Source organism: Uloborus diversus, chromosome 6 (genome assembly GCF_026930045.1).
Source record: "Uloborus diversus isolate 005 chromosome 6, Udiv.v.3.1, whole genome shotgun sequence".
Lineage (NCBI taxonomy): Eukaryota > Metazoa > Arthropoda > Arachnida > Araneae > Uloboridae > Uloborus > Uloborus diversus.
The window spans coordinates 59,560,905-59,573,856 of NC_072736.1; the positions used below are offsets into that span (position 1 = coordinate 59,560,905).

At 36.8% G+C, this 12,952-nt stretch overlaps 1 protein-coding gene across 1 annotated transcript in view; it reads right to left on the minus strand.

Moving 5' to 3' along the window:
- LOC129224518 (fasciculation and elongation protein zeta-2-like) overlaps positions 1-3,706 on the minus strand; it is a 31,686-nt gene extending 27,980 nt beyond the window's left edge. Inside the window, exon 1 of the mRNA XM_054858982.1 lies at positions 3,414-3,706. Within this exon, the coding sequence (XP_054714957.1) occupies positions 3,414-3,706 (293 nt within the window). The remainder of the gene's footprint in view (positions 1-3,413) is intronic.
- Positions 3,707-12,952: the final 9,246 nt, after the last annotated feature.

A 12,952-nucleotide genomic window follows, 5' to 3' on the forward strand; every position in this document is an offset into this window, starting at 1 on the left:
TTTTCTGCGGTCATAACAAGTAACTTAATTGCCCTGTTTTTATGAAACTGATCTAACAATGTTCATGAGTGAAATTTTAGGGCCGTCTTAGAACGTGATGGGTCCCTCGACACAAACATGTATTACTGGGCCCTGTCATAAACATTACTTTTTTTACACTGCCATACCCTGACGACCCCCAGACTCGATGCGAGGTCAAAAACCTGGTGGGAGGGTTCGGGTACGAGTTTGGCAGCCCCTTAATTTTTTTTCAAACGCATGTATCAATACAAAGAGAGAGAGTGGACTTTAGCTTTCTGGCTTCTGGGAGTCATTAAAGTATTAGCAATATAAACTTAATAGAAATATTAACATTGAGTCTGAAATAGGGGGGTCCGGGAGGTCTCTCCCCCGGAAAATTTTTTGAAATTGTAGTCTTAAAAACTCAATTTTTGACAATATTTGGTGATGTTAGGGAAGTGTAGGTTCAGGGTTTCTCCTGCTGCAGTTTTTCGAAAGTGGAAATCCAAAAACAGAATTTTAAATTATCTTCTGAAAACACAGTTTCAGAAGATCTTTGGTGATTTCAAGTCGAGATAGATTCCGATGCCATCCACCAGAAAATTTTCAAATTGAAGTCTTCAAAGCCTTTTTTGGTAAAGACTAGAGCACCGGCAGTTACTCGAAAAGTTCCAAAAGCGAAATTTTTGCTGACCTTCAGTGATGTTAGGAAAAGGAGTTTTCAGTAGACTCACCCCGGAAAATTTTCTAAATTGAAGTACTAAAAACGAGATTTAAAACGTTCTTCATTGATGATGCCAAGAGAGAGGAGAGGACGGGGCACTTTCCCAGAAAATTTTTGATAATGTTAATTTGATAATGTTATTTTAAAAACACAGTTTTAGACCATCTTTGGGAATGTTTAAAAAAATTGGAAAGATCTGAATATGTTCCTCCAGCAAATTTTCGAAACTGGAATTCCATGTTATGGTGGGAATGGATTCGGCTGCTCTCTTACGAAGTTATTGAAGCCCAATTGAAGAAATTGAAGCCCAAAAATTTAAATTTTATACGATCTTTGATGATATTAGGCGGGGGGGGGGGGGGGGGGGGGGGGGGGGGGGCAGGTTCTGGGGACCACCGAAATTCTTTCGACATTGGTTTTTATCAACTTATTTTCTTTTTAAACTGAGGGGCCCGAAACCGTGAGTTTGTACAGCGTACAGAATACTTCATGTTTCGTCAAAATTGTTTGAAACTCACATTTCGGCGGCCTTTGGTCTTTGATTTGGTAATCTTAATAATGTAGAGTATTTCATGCTCCTCATTGGTACTTTAAGATTGCCTCATGACCTCACGTCGACTCTTGTTGTAAGTTGCATTTTATAGCAATTTTGAATTGTCATTTATAAATAAAAGCGTCAAAGAGACCAAAAGTATTTTAACTTTTTTTCAACCGCTGAGGTTTCCCTGTTTTTTTTTTTTTTTAATTTATTCATTAATTTTTTATTATACCAGTAAAAATATATTGGCAGCCCCAGGACCCGTCTAACTAAAAAAGATGTCTTGGGCCCACATTAATTTGGAGCCCCCCTGGAGACTGCAGTGTTTGATTTACATTTTTAAAGCACGAATGCACTTTTGGAGGCCTCTTTGTCTAATCACACAACTATGTATAAATCACTTATGTGCATTTATGAATCCCCTTTGGGCCCCCTCATAATCGTGACCAAGTAAATTCATTACTGGCAGAATGATTAAAAATTCCCCTTTAAAGAAGTTTTTTTCCAATTAATAAGTCATAATTTTTTATTTTTTAAAAAATACATGTATTTTTCATATCGTTGCAATGCTATGCATAAGTCTTTAAAAATTTTGGGGCCCCTTAGGAACATGGGGGCCTTGGCCTAGTCAGCCTGTGTGTTAATCAGGCCCTGGGAAGTCCCCCCCCCCCCCCCATTTCAGAAATCCCCCTCCCCACCTCTTGGTGACGGCCCTACCTCCCTCCACAAACAAGCTTTAGGCCATGCGTAAAGAGGAGCTGAGGTGTGTTTTGCGAATTTGCTTTATGCTAAACACATGCGCGCAAAATTTACATTTTGCTGTTAGTAGAAAGGCCCGAAAGACTTCGCTGTTAGTTGATCGGCCCGAAGCATGACTGGCCCACCTGGCAAACGCCCGGTTACCCGCCGGCTGTATCCGCCACTGCTTCTATACAACTAGATTAGAATTAGTTGCTTTAATTTGTTTTATATGTTTTTAAATATATACTTGGATGTTCAGATGCAATAAATTTTTAAGATACAATATAATTTTAAGACTTTTTTCTGTTTTTGATATTTTTTGACAAAGCACAATTTTATTAAAAATATAGTATTTACTTAATTTCACTTAAAATGTGTTTTACTGTGGTATTTACAATAGTGTCCGAAATCAAACCAACACTACCTGAAATATGTAAAAATGTACCACTTAAAGTAATTACTGTAATTGTATATGGTATGTACACATAGTTTGCGAAACTTCAGTTTGAATACCAGATAGGCCCCCCATTTCGAGTAGCGCCCCAGGCCCCCATCCGTCTCGGTACGCCACTGAGTATGGGGCACATGTAAACAGTTCACACCTGCCCCTACATAGTGTGTTCACATGTGCCCCATATAACAACTTAAGCCTAATCTGATAAAAAGCAATATTTCTTTCAATTTTTTTTTTTTTAAATAGAGTACAAAAACTTATTTTATAAATCTCACTTCAAAATGAATAAAGTTCAAATCACAATAAAGATAGTGTTGAATGTGTTTTTACTCTGAGAACTGGAACATGAAAGTTTATTGGGACCTTCCAAAACAGAAGTTATTATGATAACTAAAAAACAAAATGGTTGAGATCTTTGGAATTTCAGGCAGCAGACAGTACTACTGCTGTCATCTACATGAATTTTTTTCAGATTTTTTTCCTCATGTTACCTGGGTAAAATATGGTTTGTTCACATGTGCCCCATGTTTACATGTGCCCCCCTCTCCCCTAACTGAATAATGAATATTAAGATGGTGTATTCATTGTAAAATTAATATACTAATACTGTATTTTTCTTAACATTTACATACTTTTCTTACATGTTTCCTTATCGAAAAAACACAGAATTTATTTTAAAAATGTCTTTGATTTTGGATGAAGCAATCCTGTTTGGCAAGAAATACACAGCAAATTTGAAAACTGTCATATTGAAGTAATGACAACTATAAAAAGAAACAAAGGAGTTCTGGCGAGTATTAAGAAAACATGAGGTTTTGTCTTTTTAATAAACATAACAAGCTGACGAATTCGTAATTGTGGCGATTGTGTACTAGTGTTGATGTACGTGTGTACGAAGCAGTTAACAATAAATAGAAAAGGGAAAATATTGAAGATATCATGAAACAGTTACTCACTGGCACTCATTCATAATTTCTTCTTGTGTTCGGACCTGTACGGGTGCAAATTTCTCAACTTTTTCTTCGTAATTGCAGAAACATTTTGTGATCTTGTCGTCGAAAGTATTGACAAGGTCCTCCAGGGAAGCAGAAAAGGTTTCATTAAAATTACTTGTTTCGTGATGACGGAGCTCCTTTTGATTAGAATTTTCGATGTCGTCAGACGTATGAAAATCACTGAAATCTGACCATTCTTCCGTCATGGCTAAAGGAGCTTCCACGGAGAGCTCCGCCATCTTAAACTCCCTCATACTGATCGATAGCCTCAAACGAAGAGCAATCTCCTACGTCAAAATTAAATGCCCTTGGTGGGCGTGGATTGCGTGGATGGAGCAGAAAATATTCATCGGGGTTTATAAGAGGTCTAGTCTCTGCCCATACGTAAATAGCATTCGTTAATCGTGACGTCATCGCACGAGCACATCGTATCGGACGCTAGCAACTTACGCACTCACCGTACGTACGGTAACTGCGGTAGTCTCTGCCCAAAAATACCGGAAGTTCGTTAATACTCACTGGGATAACGAACGTACGGTAAGCATTAAACCACGCCTTTCTTCCTGTCCCTGTAAGCCAATGGAAAATTAGAATCGTTGACATGAGAACGCTCAGGAGACGAGGCTAGCCTCAGTTGTTTTGTTTTGATTCTCCTTCCGACGTCTGCTTTCAATCATAGAAAGATGGAAAAAAAAATTCTTGTTATTACTTACACCACTCGGGTACCGAAATCAGAAAAAAAGGAGCACAAAAGAAGAACCTTTTGACCTAAGAATCATAATGATAATAAAAAAAAGCATTTTTGTTGGAGTTTTTACCTTTTTTTTTTTTTTTGAGCATTCAGTAACAAATTCCTAAAATTTAAAATATCAACTAGCAAAGAAAACAAAGCAATGGAAGGTTCTAATTAAATTCATTTTTAATATTTCTTCATTGATCTGTCAATATGATAATGAAATTACAAAATATTCCTAATGTAGCGAAATATCATTCTTTGAAACATTATTTTGAATTGTTTTGTAAATTATCAAAATAGCTTTAACACTATAATATTTTTTAAGAATTTGGCTCAAAGTACTTTTGTGCCAACTCTCAAATAAAAAACAGGCATTTCTGGCACCATGGACATATTCACCGGGGGGGGGGGGGGGGCATTTGTCAATGGAGTTTGAAAGTGTATACATCTTCTTCCAAGTACATTAAAAAAGAAAAATTACTGGTGTTGAGTTAATACTGCTATCATTTTAGAATTGCATTGCTTCCAAAATCTTGAGGGGAGGGCGGGGGGGCTAAAAGACCAGTCCCCAAACTGTCCAAATTATGGCCCTGCCCAGGAGGGCACTGAACTTTAATCTTTGGGAGGAAAAAAAGTCTTCAATTATTTGCCGAATGGAATGCCACAAATATTGTCGCTGAATGAGGATAATTTTACCTAATAAAACTCCTAATTTTGCTGAAGCGGCAAAAAAATTTATCGAATAAGGAAAATTTTGGGAGGTCACAACGACTTTGCATTGGGACTTTCCTGGGCCTGCCCTCCCCTTCCATGTTGAGATGGTGACACCCTTGTCTGGCTCTGATCTATAAATTTTAGGCAACCCTGGCAAAAAATTAGCAGAGCCCCTAACTGGCTACTGGAGTTCTAAGCCACTGAAAGCCGGGGGCCCATTTAGTATAGTGAGCCGCCCCGCGCTGCAGGTAAGTAGATCTGGAGCGGGGGCTAACTGAGCCCAGGCACAAGGAGTTTAGAAACCCATCTCTCTATAAGTATCCAATGAATGAAATTTAATTTGTATTTATTAGGCTTTACATATGCAATTACGAAAAGAAAAATAATTGCTAAAATGTTTTTTCGTGAATTTCTTTCTATTTGTAGTTTGAAAATTAAAACATCATTCAGAACAATTTGCATAACAGATTATCTAATAGTCGATAATATTAATTTCTGTGACTGCCTGTCCCTAACCGCATCTCCTCTGAACTGGAAATGTCTGCCAAGTCAATACTGGTACCGTTGAATACATCACACTCTAGGATTCCCCGTACCTACCATTTTTGTTCTAAACTGTTGGATGGGGACCTGAAGACAGCTGTTTTTTGATCCAGGTCAGAAGACGAGTAATCTCTGGTCTAGCACTCCCAGAGGTATTAATTCTTTGAAGGACTTTGACTGATACATATTTAACTTGCCCCAGTCACCATTAACAAACATGGAAGATCTTTGACCGGCTGACATCGGACCTTGGACCCTTCGGGTAAGCAGGGGTCCTCCCCCAAGAGCAAAAGCACCCCCCAAAAAATACTTCTCAATTTTCTCCCCCCCCCCTTCCCTTAGAAATTCTATTGGCGCAGTCTGTACCATGACCCCTTCCAGGTGGGCACCCCTGAGTTAAGAGTCTGACACCTTACGAATCCGGCCAACACACCCCACCTTTGGATACGGGTTGTTAATCTCTGTATTTATTGCACCCTGTCTCACCCCTCTGAACCTTGAGGGGCCAGATATCCAGTACTGATTATGTCTTGAGGATATCCAAGAATGTCATGATACCCTAAAAAGCATAAAATCTTTGAGGCGGATGGCAAACGGGTTGGCGTGCAAAGCGAGCAGGGGAGTCGGGCCCCCTAGTCTAAACTATTTATTTCTGTGTCTATCTTCTCCGGATTGGCTGTGTCTACCTGTACCACTGGATACAGGGCAAATAGGGGAAGCCATTTCCACTCTTTAACGCCCCTCTAAACCTTTAGGGGCTTCCATTCCTGAGGATATTCTGGGATGTCTCGACACCCCTAAAATCATTAATAGTCACCTGCTGCAAGTGGCTTTGAGCGCCCACAGGTGGCAACCGGGGGTTGGCGAGCCAAACGAGCAGGAGGCAGAGCCTCTAAAATTCCATTACAACTATACTGCAGTTTGTACAGAATATGTTTTAATATTCCTTTTTATAATAAAATGACAGCTTAAATAAAGAAATTTGTTTGAAATCAGCCGAAGGTATACAAATAAAGTGCATATTGAAGAAACAACAATGAACATTGATGTAAATGTGCATTTATTGGTTCCGCAACTGTGTAAAATTTTGTGATGTGTATTATGGGAATGATGATATGTATAGTGAAGAACAGGAATTCCAGATCCATCAATTGGGTGGTAAGGGAACCCTCTGAATTTTAGAAACAATCAAATTTGGCACTATTGTGTGTACGCAGTTTGTTTTCTTCCTATATAATCTATTGCGCACAAATCTTTAGACCCCCCCCCCACCCATGGAAAATTGTGAAATGAGACCCTAATGTAGCTTAAGGGAGTCCTACGGAAGTATACATGTGTACCTGAGCTTACAGCTATTATGTGCAAAGTCTATGATGGCTGCTGAGTGATGAATTTGCTGCTTTGAGTGTTCAACAAAAAGAAGCAGAAATATTGGAATGCATCAAAAGACAAGTATTTCAGGAGTCTTATACAATGTGTTGAATAGTTTAGATGCAAAGTTTGTCAAACTTTTTTTCTGACCAAAATGTTCAGATTAACCTCACAGCAATGAAACATTGCTTTCCATCAGCAATATTACCAGCTCATTTGCTCATTCATCATTATGGGATTACCAACTAATTTACCTCATCATTCGGCAAACACAACATCATTTTTAATTCCTAGTATTCATTTATATTTACTGATGGGAGTGAAGTAAAAGATCTTGCAGCTTGGCCCTAGAAACATTGTTGTTTATTTTATTTGTACAAATTAATATTATTCGACACGCAAATGGATCATATATCAAACCTATAAATAAATAAAATTCTCAACCTGACCGTCTCAAATTTCATGAAAGTTTCAGAAGCCCTACTCTGACATCTTAAATGTAACAGTAAAACCCCTCCAAACGGCCACCCCACTGATGTGAACAATATTTTATTCTCCGATTTCAAAGAAAATAACATTGTTAAATCTCTGACCTGCGGACACCCATCTATTGCCGACAAAAAAATTGTCCCATTAGTGTCCGTATTAGAGGGGTTTTACTGTATATAATTTTTAAAAAACTTTCATACATGATTAGTAATTAATTTCTGAAAATTGTTAAAAAGCACAGCACTTCTTTCTAACTTGCTGGCAGTGCGTAAAATTTTATAATTCAAGCTTTATGAGAGCTACAGAGCTGTATTATAACTCACTTTGAAGAGAAAGACATGCACTTCAGTTGAATGTGTAACTTAAATACTTTTCGGAAAAAAAATCCCCTTTCCCAAAATTTTCAAATTAAAAAAAATTGAGAATAGTGTCATTTTATAAAAAAGAGCATGATTTTTACTGTATTTTAGTGAATAGGGCCAAACATTTTCAGAGTGGGACTACAAAAAAATTTTAAAAAGTACATAATTTTAAAATTATTGGAATAAAAAAATGTTTAACTTACAAATCAGAGATTAAAGATAATGAAATTATCTTTAAAATGCGCTATTGTACAGCTCTGTAGTTCAAAAAAAAAACTTATAACTAGTGATGTGCTGGATCGTTAAAAGTTCAGATCTGCGGATAGGGATCACTAGTGTCTAGATCCGTGAGAACTACTTCTGGGTCAGTACACGCCAGAAACTGAAAGTAGATAAATTTTAAATCGTGGAGCAACAAAGAAATTGCTATTACTCGCAAGCATAAAGGTTTAACATTGAACTCAAAATTTTCTTTTATTGTGTAAACAAGATTATAACTCCTACTTGGAAATTCCTAACAAATATTCAACGCAGAAAATTTCATTCTTTCAACTAGTCCCAATATTTAAACGCACATATATAAGATCTCACTGTTCAAACTGCGAAAAACACTACGTTGGTTTTTAATTAATATCTTCATTAATTCATAGGTGTCCACCAAGGGAAGGTCAGACTACGGCATTGAAAATTTTAGGAGGGTTGTTTTCAAGGGTATTTTTCTCTGTTGTATTTGGGGAAGAGGTGGACACCCCTGGGTAATTAGTCTTACAAAGATGAGACCAAGCTAAGAACACAAAGGTCAAGTCACCTTTTGAGCGTAAAAAAGAATGAACAAAATCGTTTCATCTGTTTGGGAGCTACGATTCCACAAACACACACAAATATACATGTCAAACTTATTATCTCTTTCCTAATAGAGTCGGGGTTTAAAAATTAACTTTTTTAATTTCTGAAATGATACCTTTTAACAAAATGAAAACACTTAACTTACATAGAATTTAAGAGTGTTTCATGCCTATCTATATTTAGAATTCAAATATGTGTTGAAATTTAAGAATATAAAAGATTTGTTTAAGATCTGGAAAAAACAGATAAGGATACACATCTTTATCTTCCCTCGGTCATCCGGCATAACACTAGTCAGGATTTTTTTAAGCCAATTTTTTGTAAAAATTATCCTACAATATTTGTTGCAACTGTTCTGAGCCCACTCTGAACATTTGGGATGCATTCATTATAATACATTACAAAAAAAAACCTGAATTTTTGAGACACAATGTCAAAATTTAAAATTGTGAAAAAATATTTTTATCTGAAATATTTGTGTTGTTACACATCAAAGTAAGGCATATGCAGTTTTCTTTAAAATGAGCTATTATGCAACTCTGAAGCTCCCATAGAACTTGAGTCAGGTATAACATTTCAAAACACTGCCGGGAAAATAGTGTTTAACAAACTCAGACATTAGTTACTGATCACTTGTGAAAGATAGATTTTTTTTTAAAGTTTATATACATTTGAGGTGTCAGAGAGTAGTAGGATTTCGCAAAGTTTCTTGAAAATCTGAAACGATCAGCTTGAGAATTTTGTTTATTTTATTGCTTGGTTTAAAATGGAATGACCCACTTACCTGTCGGAAAATAATTAATCTGTACAAACAAAATCAACAGCAAATTTCGTAGGGCCATGGTGCAAGATCTTTTACTTCACTCTTATCAATAAATATAAATGAACGCTAAGAATTAAAAATGATGTTGTGTTTGTAGAACAGTGACGAAGAATGTACTCGCAAATTAGCTGGTAACCCTATATACAGGAGGGAAAGCAATGTTTCACTTCTGTGGCGTTAATTACTTAACTTTTGATCCATTTATAAAGTTTGACAAACCTTGCATCAAAAATATCCAACGCGTGTGATGATTCTTCAATACTTTTCTTTCGATAAGTTCCAATAGTTCAGCAAGTTTCATAAAACTCATTGCGCGGCGAATACAGCAGCCATCTTTGTTTTGACTCTTAAACGTACGTACGAAAGGTTTACGCCAGAAAAATCATGGCGTTAATTTACCGTACGTTCGCGTTTTGGCAGCTGCCTTTTGCGTCCGGTAAGAAAGGGCAGAGACTAGCGAATTTTGTTGCGTACGTAAAAGTGACGTCACGGGTGGGCGTTGCATGCGTTAAATTTTTACGTATTGGGCAGAGACTAGGCCTCTAAGTTCAACAATGACGCGTTTTTAGCACCACACAAATGTTCCAAAATCTGAATTTCTGAAAGTGCAGATTTTATATCTGGAATGCGATATGCATTGCATACCTTTTGAATACGTTTTTTGAAGTTAGCACTGAATTTTCGGAATTTTGAAACAAAAATGAGCCTCTCTCGCTCCTTCGCCCGAACTTTTTAAAAAATCACTTCATGCAGATCTTCTCGATATTTAGGGGGCACCCCCCTACATATCGAGAAGATCCCCTCCAAAAATAAGAAAAATACCCATCAAACAACCCCCCCCCCCCCTAGGTGGGCACCCCTGCTTAATGGGTGACTTAATGATCGACACAAAACAGCGGGGAATTTAAAAGCTGAGCACACAAATCGGAAGAAGGAGTTAAAAGTAACAATAGTGCACAAATGGAGATCTGGGACTCGGCCGGATTAAGGTCGTAGGCTTGTGGGGCACAGGTGGTGCTGTAGTTGAGAATAAAATATTTGGAGGAACCTTGGGATTTGGGTGGACTCACCAGCAGTAAAGGTGGTTTGAAATCAATTTTCCATTATGTTTACAATAAAAAAACAATTATTTCGGGGAACTGCGAATCCCCCTCCCCCCTCTTCTGCGCACGTTCAACAATCAGGATTACATTTTTTTTAAGGCAAAATTTCCTGTCATCTTGTAGAAAAGAGCAAATTCATGACTCAAAAGATATAAAGTTCGTACTTTTCTTCAATTCCAAAATTATGGTAAGTTTTATCCCCCCTCCCCCTACTGGGGAGAGACCCCTCGTCTCTACCTGAATTTCTGAGCTTCAAGTGCTAAACTCTGCAAAGATCGGATTTAAACCTAAAGCAAACCCCCTATGTGAATTCCTGAGCATCAAAGGACCTCTGTGCCAAATTTGGCAAAAATCTGATGAAAAATAAGGGTTTGTATAAGGAACAAACACAGACTGAGGAGGCAAAATGAAGGACTCCAACTCTAAATTTTAAAGCCTCCCGACGCTGACTCCTTTACCCCAAAATCACGGAAGTCGGTCGGAGTGAATATCCTAAAATGACAGAGTCGTGGAGTCTGACTCCGTCTCCTGACTGCCCAACCTTGGCAGAAATACAGACTCAGAGGGAAAATGAGTGTCTCTGACTCTTAAGAGTTTTAAAGCCTTCGACTCACGACTCCAACTTCTTTTCCATAAAATCAGTGCAACTTCAATTCTGACTCTGCAACCAGTGGTGCCCACAGGGAGGGATTATGGCGCAACTTGCGCCATAATCCCTCAAAGCGCCATCAAGGTTTTTTTTTGGGGGGGGGGGGATTTTTTTTTATTTAAATTTTTTTGTTAATTTATTTTTAGTTTAAACTATTTTATTTTATTTTATTTTAATTTCATTTATTTAATTCTTTTGTGTGTGTCTGTATGTTATTGGTGTAGCACGGAACTTTTCTAACAAAACAATAATAATAACAATAATAATTTTAAATAAATAAACAAATAAAAATTTTTTTTTTAAATGAATAAAATAAAAAAAGGGCTCAAAGTAAAAAATGGCTAAAGGGATGAGATTTTTTTGGAGGGGGAGGGGATTTGCGCCATCGAACTTGGGGGGGAGGGGGATGGGCACGCTTCTGCAGCCTTGGTAGAAACACAGACTGGAAGAGATAAATGACTGACTCTGAATTTTTTAAACTTAAATCCTTCGGTTTCCGACTTCTGTACACCACAATCAGTCCAACTTCTGACTTTATGACCTGGTTTTTACTGTGAAATGATTTTTCAGATAATTTGTTTTTATTTCCATTTTAAAGTTTTACATTTATTTATTTTATTTTTGGTTACTGAAAATAAAAGGAAATTTGGAGTATGTTATTTTTTAACAGAAAGAGCTGTGCAAACATTTTGAGCTATCACGATTGCTTATTGTTCTCACTTGACCGTCCTTGGCCTTGTGGTTCCTTCTTCAGCTTGAACCAGGGGCCTCTGCAGCACCACCGCCCACTGGTCTCTGCAGGCACGTCGGAATCCTCTTTTCCTGGTCGGAGGCATCCATGTCCTGTACACACACATGTTCACACACATACACACTTACATATACACACACGCCTATGTGCATACACACAAGCCTACACATACATGCACGCGCCTAAGCACACACACACACACGTAACTATACGCACCTAACCGCCCAGGAGTAGGGGCAAACTTGTGGAGACAGGAGCCGTTTCTAGAAACAATAACTCCAATGAGTGCCCTGTCGCAACTCGTGATTGCAAAATACATAATTTGAATTCAAAATATCAGAATTCAAATTAATTTAATTTCTTTTTTTTTTTCTAATGAAAGCTATTTAGTGAGGGCATTTTACTATTCATTTTCTGAAGTATATTTATTTATTAGTTTTTGGCAATGGGGGAAAACTAAATTCTGATATTCTTTATTTTTCTCAGAAGAGCTACAAATTATCCTTTATGAAAAAATGTACTTATTTTGACATGCTTTTCATTTTTATTTTATTTTAATTATTTATTTTTGAAAAAGATTAAAGAATCTTTTTAGAGAAAGAAATATATCACCTGCATTGTTTAAAAGATGTTACTACTTTATTTGTTTGTTTATTTATTTTTTTCATAATGATTTCATCAAATGAGAGAGGCATATTTTGTTTTTAAAAATCAGCTTAAAATGTAAAAAAGGCATCTTTGACATAACATGCAGTCTTAGTCACTAAAGAAAATATTGATGAGATGCTAGAAAGTTGATGCCGGTATACGGAAGAGTAGGTTTGTTTAGTTCTGTATAGAACTTCTGGTTTTACTTTCAATTTCTGGAAACTTTTCACAAAAATTAGCTAATATGTTACAGATGAAAAAAAAATCTTAAACATTTAAAATTAAAAAAAAAAAAAAATAAATAAATAACGGCTTTTACACCATTCAAAAGCCTGGATTTTTCTAATAATGATATTGTTTGTAACTTCTGTGCAAATCAGAACAGAAATAATGAATGATCTAAGTAAATTAATTCAATACTTACAATAGCTCAAACAATTTTGAATTATGTTTCTTCACAGCATT